This window comes from Sminthopsis crassicaudata, chromosome 3, assembly GCF_048593235.1.
Source record: "Sminthopsis crassicaudata isolate SCR6 chromosome 3, ASM4859323v1, whole genome shotgun sequence".
NCBI classification, from domain to species: domain Eukaryota; kingdom Metazoa; phylum Chordata; class Mammalia; order Dasyuromorphia; family Dasyuridae; genus Sminthopsis; species Sminthopsis crassicaudata.
In genome coordinates, this window is record NC_133619.1 from 283,253,415 (window position 1) to 283,273,344 (window position 19,930).

The following is a 19,930-nucleotide window of genomic DNA, read 5'->3' on the forward strand; positions in this document are numbered from 1 at the left end:
TTAAATTCCAGTACTGCCTCCTCCAGGAAGTAGATTCTTCTATTAAACATACCACCTGCTTCAGATTCCTAATAATAATTTCACACCAGTCTTATTCATCAGCTATTATCTTGGGCCATATTTATGTATCTGTCATATCTCTAACTAGACTTTAAATTTTAAAATGTCCCTAACAGAATTGAATATTTAAATTTGTATAACTTCAAAATGTATGCATTAAAATAATCTGCATTGTTGTTTCTATCATATTTTAGGTCAGTACCATTATTAGGACTTTCTTAACAGTTTCATGGATTCCTAATATAATATATATGATACATAGAAATATCTAGGATGTGACATACCATGGCAATGCCTAGAAATGCACATATAAGAAAATATGAATTCCTACTGTCAAGAAGTTTACATTCTAATGAGAAAAAAATAGACGGGAATTAGAAAAGGGGGAGCAAAAGGAAAAAGAGGGAGGAGGACAAGGTACTCTTCCATGTTATATAGTGTTCATAATAAATTTCATCATCTTATCTAAAATCCTGGACTCGAAAAATGCCCAATTTGATCACAACCTTTTCTTTCTTGCTTTTTCCCTTTCCTTTGTCCCTACCATAACCGATTTATATATATATATATATATATATATATATATATATATATATATATATATATATTTAAAACGGAATACAAAATAATAAAAATAGAAAAAGAAAAAATAAAATTGTCATGTGCCCAGCAGTATGTTACGGAAGATTCAAAATATGTAACAAATTTTCATGTAAAGAAAGCATACATATATATATATATATATATATATATATATATATATATATATATATATATATATATATATATATTTCAAAGACAGAATGGGAAGGAAGAAAAAGGTAAAAAACAAATACTCTTAGGGTTACTATTGGAATGACCCCACAACTGACAAAATCCAAAGTGAGTTAAGATCTATGGTGAATATTAAGTATAACCAAAATCTTAGTTTGTTGTTATTGCTACTTTGGCTATATTTGAGAAAAAATAAGAGTATCAAAAAAGCAACAAAACCAATATTTTAAGCAAAGGGGTAAGATAATTCATAATGGAGAAAAAGCAAAAGTTCTCCATATTCCCCTCCTTTCCCTCTTTTCTCAGCTAATGGGAATAATCTTTGAATTGGAAAGGATACTTGAAAAATGTTTATTAGGAACTTGAAATATAACTTAAGTATAGAATTGCTGATTGCACTGTTCTTGATGAGCTAATTGAAAAAATCTGACTGGTATTAATATTGAATAACTGTCAGTGATTTTGGAAGAATCATGGAGAATGAGAGGGAAATGTGATGGGAAAAGATAATTTTTTTTCTGTTTCAAAAAATGAAGTAGATATTAAAGATAGCTAGAATTTATATAATATTTTAAGTGATCGCAAATATTAAAACTTGGCATTTATAATTTGCAGTTATCCTTATTATACATATGTGGTAACTAAGGCAAAAAGAGATTAATTGACTTAGCCATAGTCTTAAAGTTATAAAATGTCTGCAGGGAGATTTAAATTCAGGTTTTCCTAGCTTTCAGTTCAGCATATTATTCACTGAGTGACCAAATACCAAGGAAAGTGAGTTTCATTTCATTTTAATTACTACCAAAATTTAAGTGAGGGATAGAGGCCATCTCTTCAGGTATTTGCAGGACTGTTAAGTGGAAGAAGGTTTAGATTTTCAGTTTTGGTCCTAGAGAACAGATGGGTAGAAGTTGTATAGAAGCAGCTTTAATATGTGAAAAAGATTTGTTTTTCAAAAAAGCCATTCATAAATGGAATTAACTGTCTCAGAAGGTAATATTTCCCACTCATTTGAGTTTGGCAAGCAAAAGCAAGCCAGATTATTTGCTGGAATATTAGAGAAGGATTTCTTCTGCATATATAGGTAATATTAGATAACCACTGAAATTCCCCCGCTGATGTGATTCTCCAATCTCTTGACTTCCCGTTTTCCCCTTAATATCACCAGATGACCTTATGTCCTATTTTAACTTGCCATCCCCTAAGAGCTGTCCTTCATTCCATTTCTATATCTCTTATTATCTTTAATCATTGTTCTATCCTCTTTTTTTTTTTAAATAGTCATAAAATTTGGTGACCTTCCTGATTGCAACTAGCCTTTTGTTCAGTACACTTAATCCTATCCCCCACCTTCCTCTTCTCTATGATCTTTCTCCATCAATCATGCTTTCTCTCTGACACATTTTTCAATCTTCTCCACTCTCCTGGCTCCTTCCCTTCAATTTAGAGATATGCCAAATCTACCTTATTGTTAAATATCCTTTTTTTTTTACCCTCTCATTATTTCAATTTATCATCCTATTATCTCTCCTCCCTGATATTGTCAGACTTCCAGAAAGTGTGTTCTGTTATAACTACCTGCATTTCCTCCCTATATATTATTTCCTTAACACAGTAAAGTCTGGATTCTATCCTTACTGAAATGGCCTTAAAGTTATTATAAAAATGTTTTTCCCTAAATTGATTAATTATCTATTTTTAAAAAGTTTTTATTCTGTTGTAAGCTCCAAATTCTATCCCTCTCTCCTGTCTCTGAAATAGTAAGCAGATATGTTATGCAGTTGTGCAGTTATGAAAAATATTTCTATATTAGTCCATTAATTATCATTTATAGCTTTTATTTATTGCTCCATCTTTTTGCTTTCTTCAGCATTTGCCACAGTAGACCACTCTTTCCTATTTATACCATCTCATTTTCTTTCTATAACATTATATATTCATGTTCCTTCTACTCTGTTTTTTTGTCTTGTTTCTTATCCTCAGTCATATTTCATTGTGGATGTTTTTTAGACTCATGGTGGATGGAACTCTGGAATTAGCATTAAGAAGACCTGAGTTAAAATATGGACTCAGACACTTATTGGGCTCAGACCCTAGGCAAGACATTTAACTTCTTTCTTCCTAAGTTACCTCAATTACAAAATATTACTACAATTATAATATATGCTTCTCAGGATTGATGTGAGGACAAAATGAGTTAATATTTATAAAGTAACTTATAGTTCTATATAAATGTAGCTATTTCCCCCTTTTTAGACACATTCCCTATATTCTTCTCCATACTCATTCCACTCTGAACTTAAGTAAAAATACTTTTTTGTATTTATACTGTATTTCAGGAAAAAATACTTCAATAAATGACCAAATGTGTATTTCTACCCATCATGTACCCTATCCATTCTTCAGTATCAAATTTCTGTTTAAAGGATAATAATACGTAACTCCATATTTGCATTTAACTTATAACACATTCACAAATGAACTCATCATTTTCTCCATAACATTTCTCTATTCCTCCTAACTTTTGTCTTTCTATTGTTTGTTCTACCAATTTTCCAGTCACCAAGAATTTTTTCTTCATTAGCTACCACCACCTCAGAAATAGCTGAAAGAAAATCTAAACTTCCCAGATTGATTTAGTCATTAGGAATTTTCCCCCCCAAGATATCTATGAATTATTCTGACACTATCCTATGTCTTTAGTTATAATCATTATAGCATGGTTTATATTGATCATATACCCAGCACTGCTAATGCTTAATCAGTACAGCAAAATAGTCACAATTATTGTGATAGTCTTTCAATAAACTTGCTCAAATAGGATGTTCACATTTTCCATATTTATTTGAATATTTTTATTTCTTTTCATTTGGTACCAGGACAAGAATTACATAAAGAAGGTTCAAACAATAACAAATGAAAGTGATTGCAAAGCATTTTCCTAGTTCATTCCAAGTATCAGAGAGGTCAAGTAAAATAGTCCTCTTTGGAGTTATGCTTGATTTTTTAAGATGTATGAAAAAAGTATTAATCATGTTTACCTCATTCAGTGGGTTATTGTGAGAGTAAAATATAGCAAGCATTAAATTGATGTCATTGATGTTATCCTTTAAAATGAGTAACTTCTGAGGCCCCTTTTCATTTCTAGATCTTGTAAGTAAAACATATCTGATAAAGTCAATGGGGCAAAAACTAAGGAAGATGAAAACATGTTTCACACATTCTTACTTTTTTATTGCCTTGGGCTTCTTTCCAGCTGCACAACCATCATTAAAAATAATAATAATAATAACCAAAGAAGCTTCTTTCCAGGCTGAACTCCTAAACTAAACTTTTTCTACAATGTCCCATTAAACTCTTTATCCCTGGAATACTTAAAATATTGGACGTTTCTACTCTATCCACAGTGATTTGTTATTCCTATAACCTCAATTTTGGGAAAGATTTGAAAACCAGCTATATCTTTATTACTTTCTAGACTGAACTTTCAAATGCTAAATGTTACAGGACTAAGAACCTTCATAACTTTTCCCCATTTACCTTACCCTTAAACTTTCCAGGTTTTTTTCTCCAATAATTTTTTTTTCCATTAGAAAGTAACCTCATGGAGAGACAAGATCTTTCTTTCTTTATTCTCGTATTTGTATTTCTTAGTTTAGCACATTGCCAGGCACATAGTAGGACTTAATAGAGCACCTGATTAGGGTATAAAATAAATTGGCTACTTATTTTCTTCATTTATATTCTGATAGTTTGTGCCATTTTCATAAGAGCTAGCTATTTAATTTCTCACATAATAGTACAGAGAGCACACATTCTATTATAAATGACTTTAGAGTACCTATTTGTGAATTCTTCTGTGATATTTCACTTTTGCTTGTGTCGTTTAAAGATTAGTAATCTCAGTGAAGTGCCCTGTCTTTTAAACCAACAGTGAAATCTGTGGCATGACCTTTATTCAGTGAGAAAGAGTCAGTGTTAAATCATCACTGTGCCCTTTACCTCCTATTGGAAAGGTTTATTGATCCCCAAGTGCTTTCAGGTTAAAGAACTGCAAAAATCTGAAGAGACAGAGAATGGAGAAAATTTTTCAAAGCAGTGATGATCCCCCCCCCCTTTTTCCATTTTATTTTCACCTCATTTCCCCTTATCTATCTATTTGTTATACTCAATATTTTTATGACTCAGCATCTATAATTCTCTGCTCCTCTGTTTCTGTTTGATACTGGGAATAGTTTTAAAGGATTACTTAGGGAATTTCATAGTGGTTTCTCTATGTTCAAAAATACAACAAGAGACAAGATCAAGCCTGAGGAAGGAAATTAAAGCAGTTTGTTTTGTTTTATTGTTTTATGATAATATATCCACGCACAAGGATGATAACTATTGATGAGATTTTTCCCCCCCCCTGAGGCTGGGGTTAAGTGACTTGCCCAGGGTCAAACAGCTAGGAAGTGTCTGAGACTAGATTTGAACTCCAATCCTCCTGAATTCTAGGTTGATGCTCTATCCACTGTGCCACCTAGCGGCCCCTGTTGATGAGATTTAAGAATGTGATTAACAAGATCAGTTTGATAGAAAGAAGTTTCCCATCTATCTTTGCTAATGTATTTTTTAAATGTATTCTGAGAGACAAAGAGAGAGATACAGAGAATCAGAGAGAGACAGAGATAGACAGAGACAGAGAGAGGGGGGGGGGAAAGGAGAGGGAGGGAGGAAAGGAGAGAGGGAGGAATGGAGAAAAAGTTAGTTTGAAGATCTAAAGTGATCTCAGCTATGAATGAAAAGGGAGAAATTTAAAAGATGACATGAAAAGAGGAGCAATGTGAGATATAATTAAAAAATAGAAAGAAAAGAGGAAAAATATGGAAGACATAGCTTGATTTAAAAGAGCTTGCAAAAGGAATCTAATTTCTGAATTTTACATTAATCCAATTCATATTTTCTAGTCTGGCTAGTTAACAAGTGCAAAATATTGTATTCTCTGCTGTCAAATGAAGATAATGTTTCTGAACTCCTTTCTATTCAATGACTTCTGATTTATTTCAAGCCATTAGCCAAATAATATTTTAATAACTTTTTGAACTAAAATTTTGTCATACATATGTTTAGATGATATTACTTGTATCATAGAAGAGGAAATAGATGAGTTCAGATTGGAACTAGAAACAAATTAACAGCAAATAGTATAGTGGCTAGAGTGCTACATCTGAAGTCAAGAAGACATCCTCTTGAGTTCAATTCTGGTCTCAGACACTGACTGCTTTTGTGAAATTGGGCATTTCACTTCACTCTATTTGCTTCAGTTCCTTATCTCTAAAATAATCTGGAAAAAAAAATGACTAGCCTAGACCAGTATCTTTTCCAAGAAAATCTTAAATGAGTTAATGAACGTCAAACACAACTGAAATGATTAAACAACATCCCAGATTACTTGGTTTCTCTTCCTAGGTTTTAGTTTTTGCTATACAGATTTTCTTCATGGATTCCAGATCTATTGATTACTACCTTTTCTTATCATCATATTGTTCATAGAATTTGGAGGTATATAAATCACATAATAGTATTATCCGTTCAGTTAGAAAGGATATTAAAGATGGTTGAGTCCAATCCCATCATTTCTTCTGGATAAGAAAACTGAGATACAGAAATAGTAAAGTGACACGTTCACACAAGTAGTAAATAAACTGATTTCATAGATGATGAAATTATGCCTGAAAAATGTTTAAATAAATGGATAAATACTGCTAAAATTTCTCATTATTTCATTCACTGTCCCTTAAACTGCACTCTTTTGTTTTGTTTTGTTTTGTTTTGAATAGGTCTGTGGTGGGGGTGTTTTGCTTGTTTGCCTGGTTTCTTTCACCCATCCCACATTGCCAGCTTGACCTCAGATCGATCTCCATGGCCCATATTCTTCCCATTTATGGCTAATCTTGACTTTAAAACTCATGTGGTGCATACTTAAGAGATAATATTTAATTCAGGTGTCTGATTTTATTTTTATTATGTTTCAAGCTAGCATTTATTTTCTCCAAATTTAGTCACATGTCATCATGTGAATTTTCCCTATAAGGCTAAAAGGCCCATGCTTCTTTGCCCCAACACTAAATGTTTTTGTTTTCAAAACAAACCAAAAACAATATCATTTTTCCATTGAACATTTTTAGATAGCTTTAGAAAGAAGGTTTGATTAATTCTCCCCAAATGTTGTTTCCCTACATTCAAGATGAGATTCCTTTAGTAGTATTATTAGAAAATTCATTTATATTTTAGTTACTCTTGAAGATTAGCCTTCCAATGAAGTTTCAGGAGATGTGAGATTGGTTTATTTTTATAAGACCTAGTTCCAGAACCTGTGTAATTAAACTGTTTTGTTAGAGCTATCACTATGTTGGCTTGGATTTTCTGCCCCATCCCTGTTTTCTGAGTTTGCTCATATTTCATTTCATTTAATCACAGAACATTTTAGGAGAAATTTAATGACATAAGAAGAGCAGTGAAAGCAGGACAAACAATTTGTTTTTCTTGCCTCTGAAAGAAAAGAAAGGCAATAACTGAAAGTACTTTCCTTCATTTGGGTTAGGTCACCTAAGTATCTGACATATTTCAAAATCGTGCTTTTGCGGGAGAAAAAGAATCTCTTCTTTCCTAACTGATGATCCAGTCAGGCAGGCTAAAAGATCCATAGGGACATTTATTGGGATACTGCTAGAGAACTATATCTTGGATGATAATAAAGAGTCTGCTGAGCCCAATTCTAAGTAAAAGAGATCCCTGGGATGTGGGAGGAACAATATCCTGACAAATGACAAAAGATAGTTTGTAAAAAAGGATTGTGATATCAGTAGTGGACATTAAGGGAAGATGCAATTTTTATCAGAAACTAGAAATAGCTCTTCTGCTTTTGTGCTCCAACTGAATTAAGATAAATTGCTTTAATATATGTATGATAACCTGTTATTGCTCAGGGGGGCATAGGCTTTATATCTGGAAACATTACACATAGATTGGTATGTCACAATTTGTTTCAGTTAACAATCAGTTATTAACCATTTAGTACATGCCAGCAACTATGCTACATGACGGAATACAAAGCCGTCAAAAGTAATCCCTATTCTCAAAAGTTTCCAGACTAATAAAGGAGGCAACGTGCAAAAAATTATGGGCAAACAGGAAATATTAAATATTAAATGGAAATAATCAGCAAAGAAAAAGGAACTAGCATTAAGGGACATTGAGAAAGACTTCTTTAGAAGATTTTAGGTTAGTTGGGACTTTAAGGAAATCAGTAAGGGCAGGAGATATAGATAAAGAAAAAAGAATCCAAGGAATAGGGGAGTGCCAGTGAAAATGCCTAAAGTAGAGAGAGGGAATATCTTCTGGGAAAAACAGTAATATGATCAGTATCCATGATTAACAGACTGTGGAAAGGAGTAAGGTATGTTAAGAGACTGGATAGATAAGGTGAGAGCTAGTTACAAACACTTTGAATACCAAAAAAAGGATTTTATATTTAATTTCATTGGTACAAGGGAGTTATTGGTGGGTGTGGGTGTGTGCATGTGCGCATATTAGTACATTACTAAATGAAGTTGAAAATGACTGAATTTTCCTGAAACATCTCAGATATGAAAGGTTGGATGAATATGACAAAAAATAAAGAAAATTAAAATTCTCCAATTGCCAAAAATTATCTTTAATGAATAATTTCAAATGTTTTCCTCCATCTCTAATGTGGAAAAATCCATTAGATTGATTATTTTGGTGTCCTTGAGTCACTGATATCATCATCTAGAGAAATCTATGTCTTATATTAGTCATTTATTTATTCATTATAGAAATAATATTATCCTTGAAGAACTTATGGAAGTAGTCATATGCAATTTCTTTTTATTTGGTGCTTAAACATTAATTTGTGATTTTTGATAGACTAAAGAATGATGACATTGAGACTCATAGGTTTTAAGAGATTTGCTCATGTTTTACTGTATGAGGAATTCTGTTATTTTTTCTTATGTAAAGCAAATAGTAATTGCCTTATATTTTCTTGTAAATGTAAAATAAATTATAATATGCCTCCTGTTTTTAGAAGTATTGTAGAAAGAATGGAGAGTTTGGAGTCAGGAGAGACCAGGGCTTAAAATATTTCCTCTAGTACTTGTGAGTTACGTAAACATGAGCAAATCTCTTAAAACCTATGAGTCTCAATGTCATCATTTGTAAAATGGGAATAATAGTTATATAGATATTTAACTCACACAATTGTTATAAAGTTCAGATGTAATTATGTACAGAAGTGTCTAATAAGCCTGTGTACACTATATAGAATATAAGTAATTATTATTATTGCATACTTCATTATACAACAAGACATATTGTTTCATGTGTAGCTAGATAAAAGAGCCAGTACAGTGAAAAGAAAAAATTTTGGTTTAGACTTGTTTTAAAGATCTAGTTCTATAAAGTTATCTAATTTTTATAAAGTCACTTCAACTCTTTGTGTCTCATTTTCCCCTATTGTGTAATGAAGGGGTCAGACTAAACCTCTAAGGGATTGATCTTCTTTTTGATTATTTAGGAGGGCGTTAAGAAATTGTGGTGGTCAACTAAGAAACTGAAATTTCTGAAAATAAATAAAAACATATATAATAATTCATGTAGAGTATTTTCAATTCAATTAACTAAACTGTGTTTCCCCTCCTCCCCCCTCCAGTTTGGGAAACAACATATTGAAGATCTTTTCAACGATCTTCAGGATGGAAGAAGACTCTTGGACCTCCTTGAAGGTCTTACAGGTCAAAAATTGGTATGTAATTTTATTTTGAAGTCATATAAACTTTATTAGAATTGCACACTCATATTTTTACATGATTCTGTAATTAAAGGCATATTTTGTTATTTTATGACTATTGATACAATATCTGTTTCCTTATGGCAATTATCCTGCTTAATTTTAATATTATCGTGTCCATTATATTGAATATGCTGAATTATATATGTCCAAGTTACTAATGGTATCCATATCAGAATTAAAAACAAAGTACCTTTTTGCATTTTTGCTCTTCTTAACGCATTATCCTTGAATAATAAATTATATACAAGTCTTTTAAATATACTATCATCATTTTAGCTAATTTGTAGGCAACTGTTAATTGAGTAAGCAATAATAAGTTATTCTAATAGCTCAATACCTAAGTATCTATATTTTTCAATGCAAAGAAGGTATGGGTGTTCCCTGACCATTTGCAGATCCCCCTCTGTGATTTAGTAAGTTATCCTTAGGGGTTGCTAGGAATAAAAAAAATCATCATCTTATACCAACCTGGTAATAACCCTTTTGAAACTTAATATTTAGTGATATAAACATTTATTTAGTGTCAAATAAGTAAAAGTTAATTCTGCTAGGTACTAATGATAAGAAGGGAAGAACCAAAGAGTTCTTCCCTTCAAGAAACTCACACTGTTCCTAAAAAAAAGATACAGTCTATAACTGGGTCCATCCTCAAAGTCAATGCCACTTGAGGTTATGTTGGCATAATCTTTAAGATCTCAAGGTCACCTCAGCACCATGATAAGAATCAAGAGAGAATTCTGGTAAGAGATAGAATTTTTAAAAATTGGATATCTGGTGAATTCCTTTAGAAGAGCTCAAAGTGTTTTCACAACTATTATCTCCTCTGTTCACACATATATTGCTTCCTGAGAGGTAAAAAAGTCGTTATTTTATGTCTTGATTTTTTGTGTGTATGAGATATGTGATTTCTGTGGCTTATGGAATTTCAGACAAAGAAACTCCCTCTTCCTAATTATTGCCTGATCTGTGTTGTATAGTTTTAGAGGTCATTCAATTTTATATAAAGCTCCTAAAAGTTTAAGGACATACAGCTGGGGGAAGGAGGGGAGAAGTATTAGATATCCATTTTCATACTAGCAGTTGTCTCATTCCTGGATTACTTTTTTTGTAATTAGCTTCTCTGAATTTAGTCTTACCTCTTCCTTCTATTCTACTTATCACCATGACCACCACCACCACCATCATCATCATCATCATCATCAATACACAGAGAAATATTTAATTGAACCCATGTTTTAATTGGACACCTATACCAATTCCCTATACCAATGGAGATAAAAATCTGTCCAGGTCATTCAGAAGTTAAACAATTTGCCCCAGATCACAAAGCTAGATTGTGACAATTGGGATTGATGAACTCATCATAATTAATTGCATAAATCACTGCTTTAAGCATACTACTCCATTTCTCAAAAAGTAAAACAGCAATGCCTTTGCTTCAGTTAGAAGATAAAAATATAGAATCCATCCTGGAATTAAATTAATAGAAGGATGACTGGGCTTAGATGCAGAGGACTTAGATTCAAGTTATAGATGTAATTCTTCCTTACTGTTTGACATGGGAAAAGTGACTTAATTTCTATAAGTTTGTTTCTTTATCTGTGAAATTGTGATAATAATAATATCTGTCTTATGAATGGTTTCTTTTGAAAATCAAGTAACATAATAGAAAAGAGATTTTATGGGTTTTTTTGGTAACCATGCTTAATTATGCATATCATTATTGATTTATTTATCTATCCAACATTTTATTCTATTACTCCCTTACACAATCCTTCTGTTTCATTAAGATTATTCATCTTACTGTGTGCTATGAATGAATGAAGGAAAAAACATAGTAATCTGTCATGTGTTAAAAGTGCTGTGCTAAGTACTGGACATAAAAGTAGAAAAATAAAACAGTCAGTGCCCTAAAAAAAAAAAACCTTCACATTGTAATGTGGGAGTTAAATCATGTGGAAAGTGTTAGCTAAAAATCAAAAAGGCCCTATGGTGCTTCAGATGCAGTGGCAAAACACATTGTAATGCCTATTCTTTAATTCATTTCACTGGAAAAATATTATATTAGGTTTTTTTTTATGTTGAATCATTTGACAATTACCAAAGACTGATGGCAAAAATTGTGGTTTTTGGGTCCTTGGTAGATAGAACTGTATTTGCTTGACAAATGGTGAAGAAATGCCCTTTATGCCTTTTAAAATACCTTGCTACTCCATATAGATGGCAGTTGCTGGGGATGGATGGCCACTTCTCTTTAGTTCTTTTCCTGGATGATGACTAATCTAGAAAGAGGACCTATTTAGGTAGTATTATCACTCCCACAACTCTCATATTTATTCAGTTGTTAGTGCCAGTATGTCAGCAGTATATGCTGCTTTTGGTGAAGGTAGTGGTTCTGTTTATAGAAATGGTTATATCCCAAAATGAAGACTTTATGCCCCTCCAACAAAACAACTCATGACCTCAGAGCTCTATACACAAGCCTACAAAGTATAGATAATAAGGAGACAAATTTGACTTTGTAAGTGTCATTGGAAAGACAGTTATAATATAGTTGATTGAAATCCAACCTTGTAGTGAAGAAATCTTATGACAAAATTTTACTATTAAAACATGCTGACTTCATGATCCTGTGTAAGTCACATAAGCTAACTGGGGCTAAATAATATTTTTAAGACTCGATGTTTTAAAGCTGGTATGTGTATGTGTGAGAAAGAGAAAAAGAGTATCTGCATACAGAAACATATACTTATACACATACATCTATGTAATATACATCTATGTAATATATTTTTATATATGTGTGTGTATGTATATAATGGGGGGGGGGAGTTTCCTTGGAGTTCACAGTAACAATGAATTAGACTAGAGCTTGAAGACACGTTATGGGGGAGGAAGAGATTGGAAATCAGAGAGATGGGATACCAGATGAGGTCATTCACCTGTATCACTTAGTTCCTAAAGAAAGTCTTAGAAGTCTCAAGGGCTCTGATCATGAAAAAAAGACAATGATCAGGACTTGAGTCAGATTGACTCAGCTTGTGCCTGGTTGTTGACCAGTCCAAGAAGCTCCCACCTGTGCAGTGTGTTGGCAATATTCCAGATTTCCTTAAAGAATACACAACATCACTTTCTGGATACCAAATATACAAAATAATAAAAATCAGTGAAAAATAACATTCTATTATTATTCCTTCCAGAAGTACATATAGGTTGGTTGGCCCTAACACATGAGGTAAGGCTTGAAAAATAAACACTGAAATCACAGAAATGGTTAAAATAAATACAAAAAATACAGAAGTAGAATTTAGACTCAGTGGGATGGTAACAATGAGTGGAAAGAACCTCTGGAAGGGTTTATCATTATTACAAGAAGTAAGGTATAAAAAAAAATGCTGAAGACAGAGCAATTTTGAATATTAAGAACATTATATATTAAGGTAAAAATCCCTTCCTACAGCTCTCTCTATTATTATTATTATTATTCAGTTATCTTAGTCTATTTAAGACTAAACTCTTCACAGTCTACATTTTCTTTCTTTTTCAATTAATTAATTAATTAATTTTTAAACATTTTTTTCTTTTTCAATTTTGAACTCCAAATTCTTTTCCCCCTTTCCTCCCATTGAGAAGACAATGACTATGTCATCAGTTATACCTGTTGAATCCTGCAAAATGTATTTACATATTAGTTATATTTCAAAAATTAGTTATATTTCAAAAAATGCAAGAAAAATAAAGTAAAAACAATATTCTTCAATTTATATTTCGAATTAAGTAATTCTTTCTGGAAGTGGATAGCATTTTTTTATCATGAGTCTTTTGATACTGTCTTTGATCATTGTATTGGTCAGAGTTCCGAAGTCTTTAAAGTTGATCATCATTAAAACATTATTGTTACTGTGCAGAATGATATCTTGCTTTAGTTCATAGAGGTATCTTGCCATGTTTTTTGTTCCTTTGTTTTCTGAGACCACCCCCCCTCTTCATAGTACAAATGTATCTCATTACAGTGACATTCCATGTCTTATTCAATCATTTCTGCAACTGATGAAGATCCCCTCAATTCTCAATGTTTTGTCACCACAAAAAGAGAGGTTATAAATATTTTTATACCTATCGTTTATTTAGCTTTTTTTCTTTGATCTTTTTGGCATATAAACCCATGTAAATGGCATCATTGGGTCAAGGATAAAGTATAGTAATGTTCTTTTCTTCCCCATTAGAATGACATTTACATTAAAAAAAAAAAAGTTTCTTCATTGCTTTGTTTTTTTTTTTTTTCTCAGTTCCCAGCACAATGGCTGGCACATAGCAGGTGCTTAATAAATCCATGTTGATCTATTGTGATTGTGTTATACAAACTAATTGTGACACTGTTAACTGAAATTGAAATTTTTGATACTATCTTATATTTATTTCAGTAGGGATGAAATTTCTTAACTTTCCTTTAAAGTCATATGAATAAACTAACAATACATGATGAATATATGTTTAAATTATATAAACTGATTTTCTTACATTGCTACTCATGGTTCTGACCCTAAATTAGTCATGGGGAACAGAGAAGCCATCAAAATAATAATAACAAAAATAAATTGATGGAATAATAATAATAATTGTTCCTAAATAAAAATTGGTACATAGAATAATGCCAAAAGAAAGGCAGGGGGAGCATGAGTAAAATTAGATGCTCTGTTATCAATGATCATTAATTAATAGCTGACGTGTTCTTTCCAAAATTTGTTTTCATATATTTACATCTTTTTCTTGAACATTGCAAAACTACAAATTAAAGGGTACATTTTCTGAAAAGTCTTTGTTATATGAAATAAATGCCTGTTTTATGTGCTGGACAATAAACATTTGCTTTTGCTTGCAGCCAAAAGAAAAAGGCTCCACAAGAGTTCACTCTCTGAATAATGTCAACAAGGCACTGCAGATCTTGCAGAAAAATAATGTAAGTAATCACTTTGACAGGGTTGGAATGTGAGGTAGATAGCATATTGAATGTCCAAGAGCTGGATCAAGCCTTCAAAATAGGAGAGAAGATCCAGAGGCATGTTACAAATCAGAGAAGCATTATGTGTACATTATGGATTGTTTCAGATCCATCTATGGATAGCTAATGCTATTCAGAAAATTATTGGAAGGAGGGGATCTAAGGGATGATGCTTTCTCTGAATACAACAAAGCATCCTTAGGCTCTTATGGAAAGATACCTAATAAACAAAGGCATGATATTTCTGGGGCATTTGTACTTACATTTGGGGATATGTATTTAATCTGCAGCCCTTTCAAATGCCTGGGATAATAAGCTATGTAACGACAGATATGCTGAATAAATGTTTGCTGAATGAAATTGAACTTATTCATTATAACGTTTTGTGGGCAGATAAGTATGAGATATTTTAATTTAAGATGTTAGTAAGAATAGTCAAACTGACAAATTATTTTTGATATTTATTTTTTTGGAGAAAAAAGTTATGTTACTTTAAATATCTTGTTGACCCAGAAGGAAAAAGAACCAATAGAAAGGTGGCAGTAAAGTCAGGAAGCCTTAGTTATAAGTCTGCTTTTGACCCATAATAACTGATTCTGGACAAATCATTTAATCTTCTGGTGCTCCAGGCAATTCTCTAAAACTATATGTTTAAATTCCTCATGGTGCTAAAATAATAGATCTAGGAAAACATATTAATCAGAATAATGAGAAAAGGAATTCATGTAAATTTAAATTTGTTTTAAATTTCATTTCACTTCACAAAGATGAAAATGTGATTGTAGAGCTTAGAAGAATGAGAAATTAGAATTTATGTGTCTAAGCCAGATTTAAACACAAACTCTATTCCATTATTATCTATTTCAAATTAATTTTTTTAACTTTTTTTCATTTCATAGTACTGGAATAAATATTTCTTTCACGTTATCTACTCACTAGATTTCTAACTGATCAATATAATTTTACCAGACATTTTAGTGGTTATTTAATTATATCACATCTCTTTCTGAAGGATAATTTTATTTTTTTCTTAAAATAGCAATAACCTATGTTAGATTGAAAATAATATATCTTCTTTCTGACTTAATATTGTTTATACTTTTGGAGTAAGGAAGTGGGTCACTTGATGCATTAGAGTTCAGTCTATGTATTGATTTGTAATTTAAGGTGATCATTGAGATACAGATTTGCCTATATGAAAAATGTATTTGAAAGAACAGATTTTTCTACCATTTCCCATGACATGCATGAGGTATTACTTATGACTTATTTCATTGAAATATCCTTGAAATAAATATCAGTGTGGCAAAAGGAATAAAGTTCTACTCAGAAACAACTGGCTTCCAATCTGGCATCAGATACTAGATTACCTGTGACATCATAGCCAAATTATTTACCCTCTGTGTAACGTGCTCTCCTGGCAGTTACAATTACTAGTCTGTCCTAGACCCACCAGAGTACCTTTGACCACTGTCCTTTGCAGTGTGAGCTCTACCCGGCTCGCCTCCTCTGAGGCCTTCTAAGGTCTCTGGCCACAATCTCTTGAATCTATAGTTTAATAACCGGTAGCGCACTCAAGAACAACCACGTGTAATCTTAAAAGCCTTTATTATACCTACTCACATAATGCCCTGACTGATGCCCTGACTTGTTGGTTCCCTGGTGAACACCTGGTCAGAAGACCCATGTGTTCACTACCAAAATCCTTACCTCTTTCGGCTACCCATCTTGGCTTGGCCACCCAGGCTAGGAGCCAGGGTGAACAGCACGAGGTTAAAGAGGGCGGTTGCTGCCTGCAGTGGGCTTATATAGGGCCTGTGAGGTCACACACACAGCCAATCAGCGAGAGAGTCACCCATTACAAAACTATCTCAATATGGCCAGGATCCCGCCCAAGGGCAGTCCTAATATCCACAGAAATTACTTCTGGGCCTCAATCCCGATGCACTGTGTCCGCCCATTTAAAGGGCCCTTACAATTCCCTTTCTCTTGTTTTGCGGGAACCGCACATCTCACCAAGCTAAACTTTTAGCACCAGCTCTAGTTCACTTGATCCATGAGATGACAGTGTTACGCCCAAGGAGGTACAAAGCAGCAGATCAGTAAACAGAAGTATGACAATGAGAACCAGGCTCAACAGTGGCCCAAATGTTCAACCCATTCATCAAAGTCATACTCGAGATAATAGGCCAAAGAGGTTGGATGCCAATGAGGTAGGATGTCAACACTGAGGTGGGAAGTCAACAAGGTAAAACATCACAATTCTAGTTAACAAATATCAGTAGGTAGGTTGTCACAATTCTAGTTACATTTATCACAGTTCTAGACCAATTCTAGTTTCTTTCAATTTTCTGTTGCACGTTTCACACTCCTAGAACAATTCTAGCTTATCACAATTCTCAATTGCACTTGTCACAATTCTAGAACAATTCTAGCTTATCACAATTCTCTATTGCACTTTTCACAATTCTAGAACAATTCTAGCTTATCACAATTCTCAATTGCACTTGTCACAATCCTAGAACAATTCTAGTTTATCACAATTCTCAATTGCACTTTTTCACAATTCTAGAACAATTCTAGTTTCACAGGTGCACATAAGCAAAGTCATGTCCAGTAACATTGTCTCAATAACAATGGCAGGTGGGTGTGTTGGTTTTTCACCCACTAATTTAAAAGCATAGTCCTTCAATAGAAAGCATAGGGCAAAGCCTCTTCCCAGGCCACCATATGGCAAGTAGCCACGGGAGGAGCAAGCAGGCCCATTGTCCATTTACAGTCTTTATATTGCGTATCACCCAAAACAGTCCATTTCAGCTGCAACACTGGAACTGTGTCTGGTGTCTCTGGTCACGGTCAGGAGGGGCATCGCTGCCATCCCACCGCTGCCATCAACGTCTGAAGGGCTGCGGACATCTGGCTGGTCTCTCTGGACTGTTGTCTGGTCCTTCTCTTGGATCCCCAGGTTACAAATGTCTCTGGTGGGGATGAACTCTACTGCTGGATCTGCACCTAGGAAGGAATGTCCCCGGGGCCCAACTTGGGCCTTTCCAAATGCCATCCAGGCCTTTCCACATCACAGTGGAAACAAAGTTGTTGTCAAAAAGATTAACAAGTCAGACAAAAGTCAGTCTGTCACTTAGCTGCACTTTCTGTGTATGCCCGAAGTGCATTGCTAAGGTAAAATGCAAAGAATTTAAAAATGTAAAACCAAAATAATTTAAAAGTGTAAAACCGAAATAGATTAAAAATGTAAAACCAAAATAACTTTAAAATGTAAAATCAAAATACTTTGAAGATGTAAAATCAAAAATGTTTTAAAATGTAAAATCAAAATTTAAAATTGTAAGCAATCACATATCCCAAAATTCCCTTCTCTTGTTTAGAAGAGAAGATCTTGGGGATAGTCTGTGCAGTAATGACTTTACTAGAACACTCGGCTATATCCCTGAATTCTTTTGCCTAAAAATCAAAGTTTGAATTTCTGATACCGAATTGTACTCCAGGAGTGTGAATCAATAAATCTGATATTTTCCTCCTGGGTCAAAGATCACACACTGTCTATTTATTCTAGTGATTAAAACAGCAATTTTCCAACCCATTCTAGGCATAAACACTGTTTTATAAGTACCCGTAGGGGGTTGGGAAATCAAGCTCACCTGTGGAAGTGGAAAATCCACGAGGTAAGAAAAGAGGAGTTTCAACTCTCCAAAGACGATCCTAGCAGTTTTACAAGTATAAAACTCCACTCTCTCTAACTGCAAGGTCTTATCCCTGTAAGGTTTCTTAGAAATTAACTGAACTGTATTTTTAAAACTTTTCTGATTATACTCAATACCCCACAATTCCTTTTTGCCTTGGGGCATAAAGCCTACTCCTGTCCTTTGAAATGAAGACACAGGAGTTTTGAATGGATTAATGGGCAGTGCTGATAGTATTATCGCCCTTCCTTTTCCTCCTCCCCCTTCTCCCTTGGCCCAAGAAGGTGAGGCAGAGGGAAGAATTGGAAAATTCCCCAAAGGCTGATTCAAAATCAAACCTGAGCTTTGCACATAAAAAGAACTAAACTTCTTCTCAATGAAAGAGTAATCAATAAATTCCTTAAAACAACAATGCACGAGGTAAACCAACAAAATGCTAAGAAGAATTTCTACAACTTTAGTCCATGTGGTTCGTTTATTTCCTTCCTTAGTTTCAGCCACTGGTTTGAACTCTTCCTGTTCTATCTGTAGTAACCTAGCTTTTTCTTCTTTCTCTATCTCCATCTGTAGTTTAACCTGCAATTCCAGCAACTCTTGCTGTGGCATTTTATACTCTCTACTGTCATACATACGCATTAGCTCTAGGTTGCTCCCTCTCCGAGCTCTATTTACTGGGTGTGGGGATAGCCTTTGTGGAGCTTGATTACAAGCTTCCTGCTGTTCTTCAGTGGTGATCTTTGTTAAAAGATCTTCCATCTGGCTCTTTAACCTCTTGATATAATAAGCATTATGTTCAGCTGTGTCCTTGAGTCTGATCCCAGAGTTACCTGGGTCCATATTGCTTCTCTGTCTTCCCTCTTAAGTGGCGTTTCTACCGGATCTTTCAGAATCTTAATTCTGAATATTAAATATTTTCAAAACCTGATAATTTCTGATGCGTCCACCACGTTGGGCGCCATTTGTAACGTGCTCTCCTGGCAGTTACAATTACTAGTCTGTCCTAGACCCACCAGAGCACCTTTGACCACTGTCCTTTGCAGCGTGAGCTCTACCCGGCTCGCCTCCTCTGAGGCCTTCTAAGGTCTCTGGCCACAATCTCTTGAATCTATAGCTTAATAACCGGTAGCGCACTCAAGAACAACCACGTGTAATCTTAAAAGCCTTTATTATACCTACTCACATAATGCCCTGACTGATGCCCTGACTTGTTGGTTCCCTGGTGAACACCTGGTCAGAAGACCCATGTGTTCACTACCAAAATCCTTACCTCTTTCGGCTACCCATCTTGGCTTGGCCACCCAGGCTAGGAGCCAGGGTGAACAGCAGGAGGTTAAAGAGGGCGGTTGCTGCCTGCAGTGGGCTTATATAGGGCCTGTGAGGTCACACACACAGCCAATCAGCGAGAGAGTCACCCATTACAAAACTATCTCAATATGGCCAGGATCCCGCCCAAGGGCAGTCCTAATATCCACAGAAATTACTTCTGGGCCTCAATCCCGATGCACTGTGTCCGCCCATTTAAAGGGCCCTTACACC

General features: G+C 34.0%; 1 protein-coding gene across 1 annotated transcript in view; it reads left to right on the forward strand.

Moving 5' to 3' along the window:
* The window catches only part of DMD (dystrophin), a 2,117,885-nt gene that overhangs the window by 333,968 nt on the left and 1,763,987 nt on the right, over window positions 1–19,930 (forward strand). Inside the window, 2 exon segments of the mRNA XM_074300855.1 lie at window positions 9,551–9,643; window positions 14,574–14,651. Coding sequence (XP_074156956.1) covers window positions 9,551–9,643; window positions 14,574–14,651 — 171 coding nt within the window.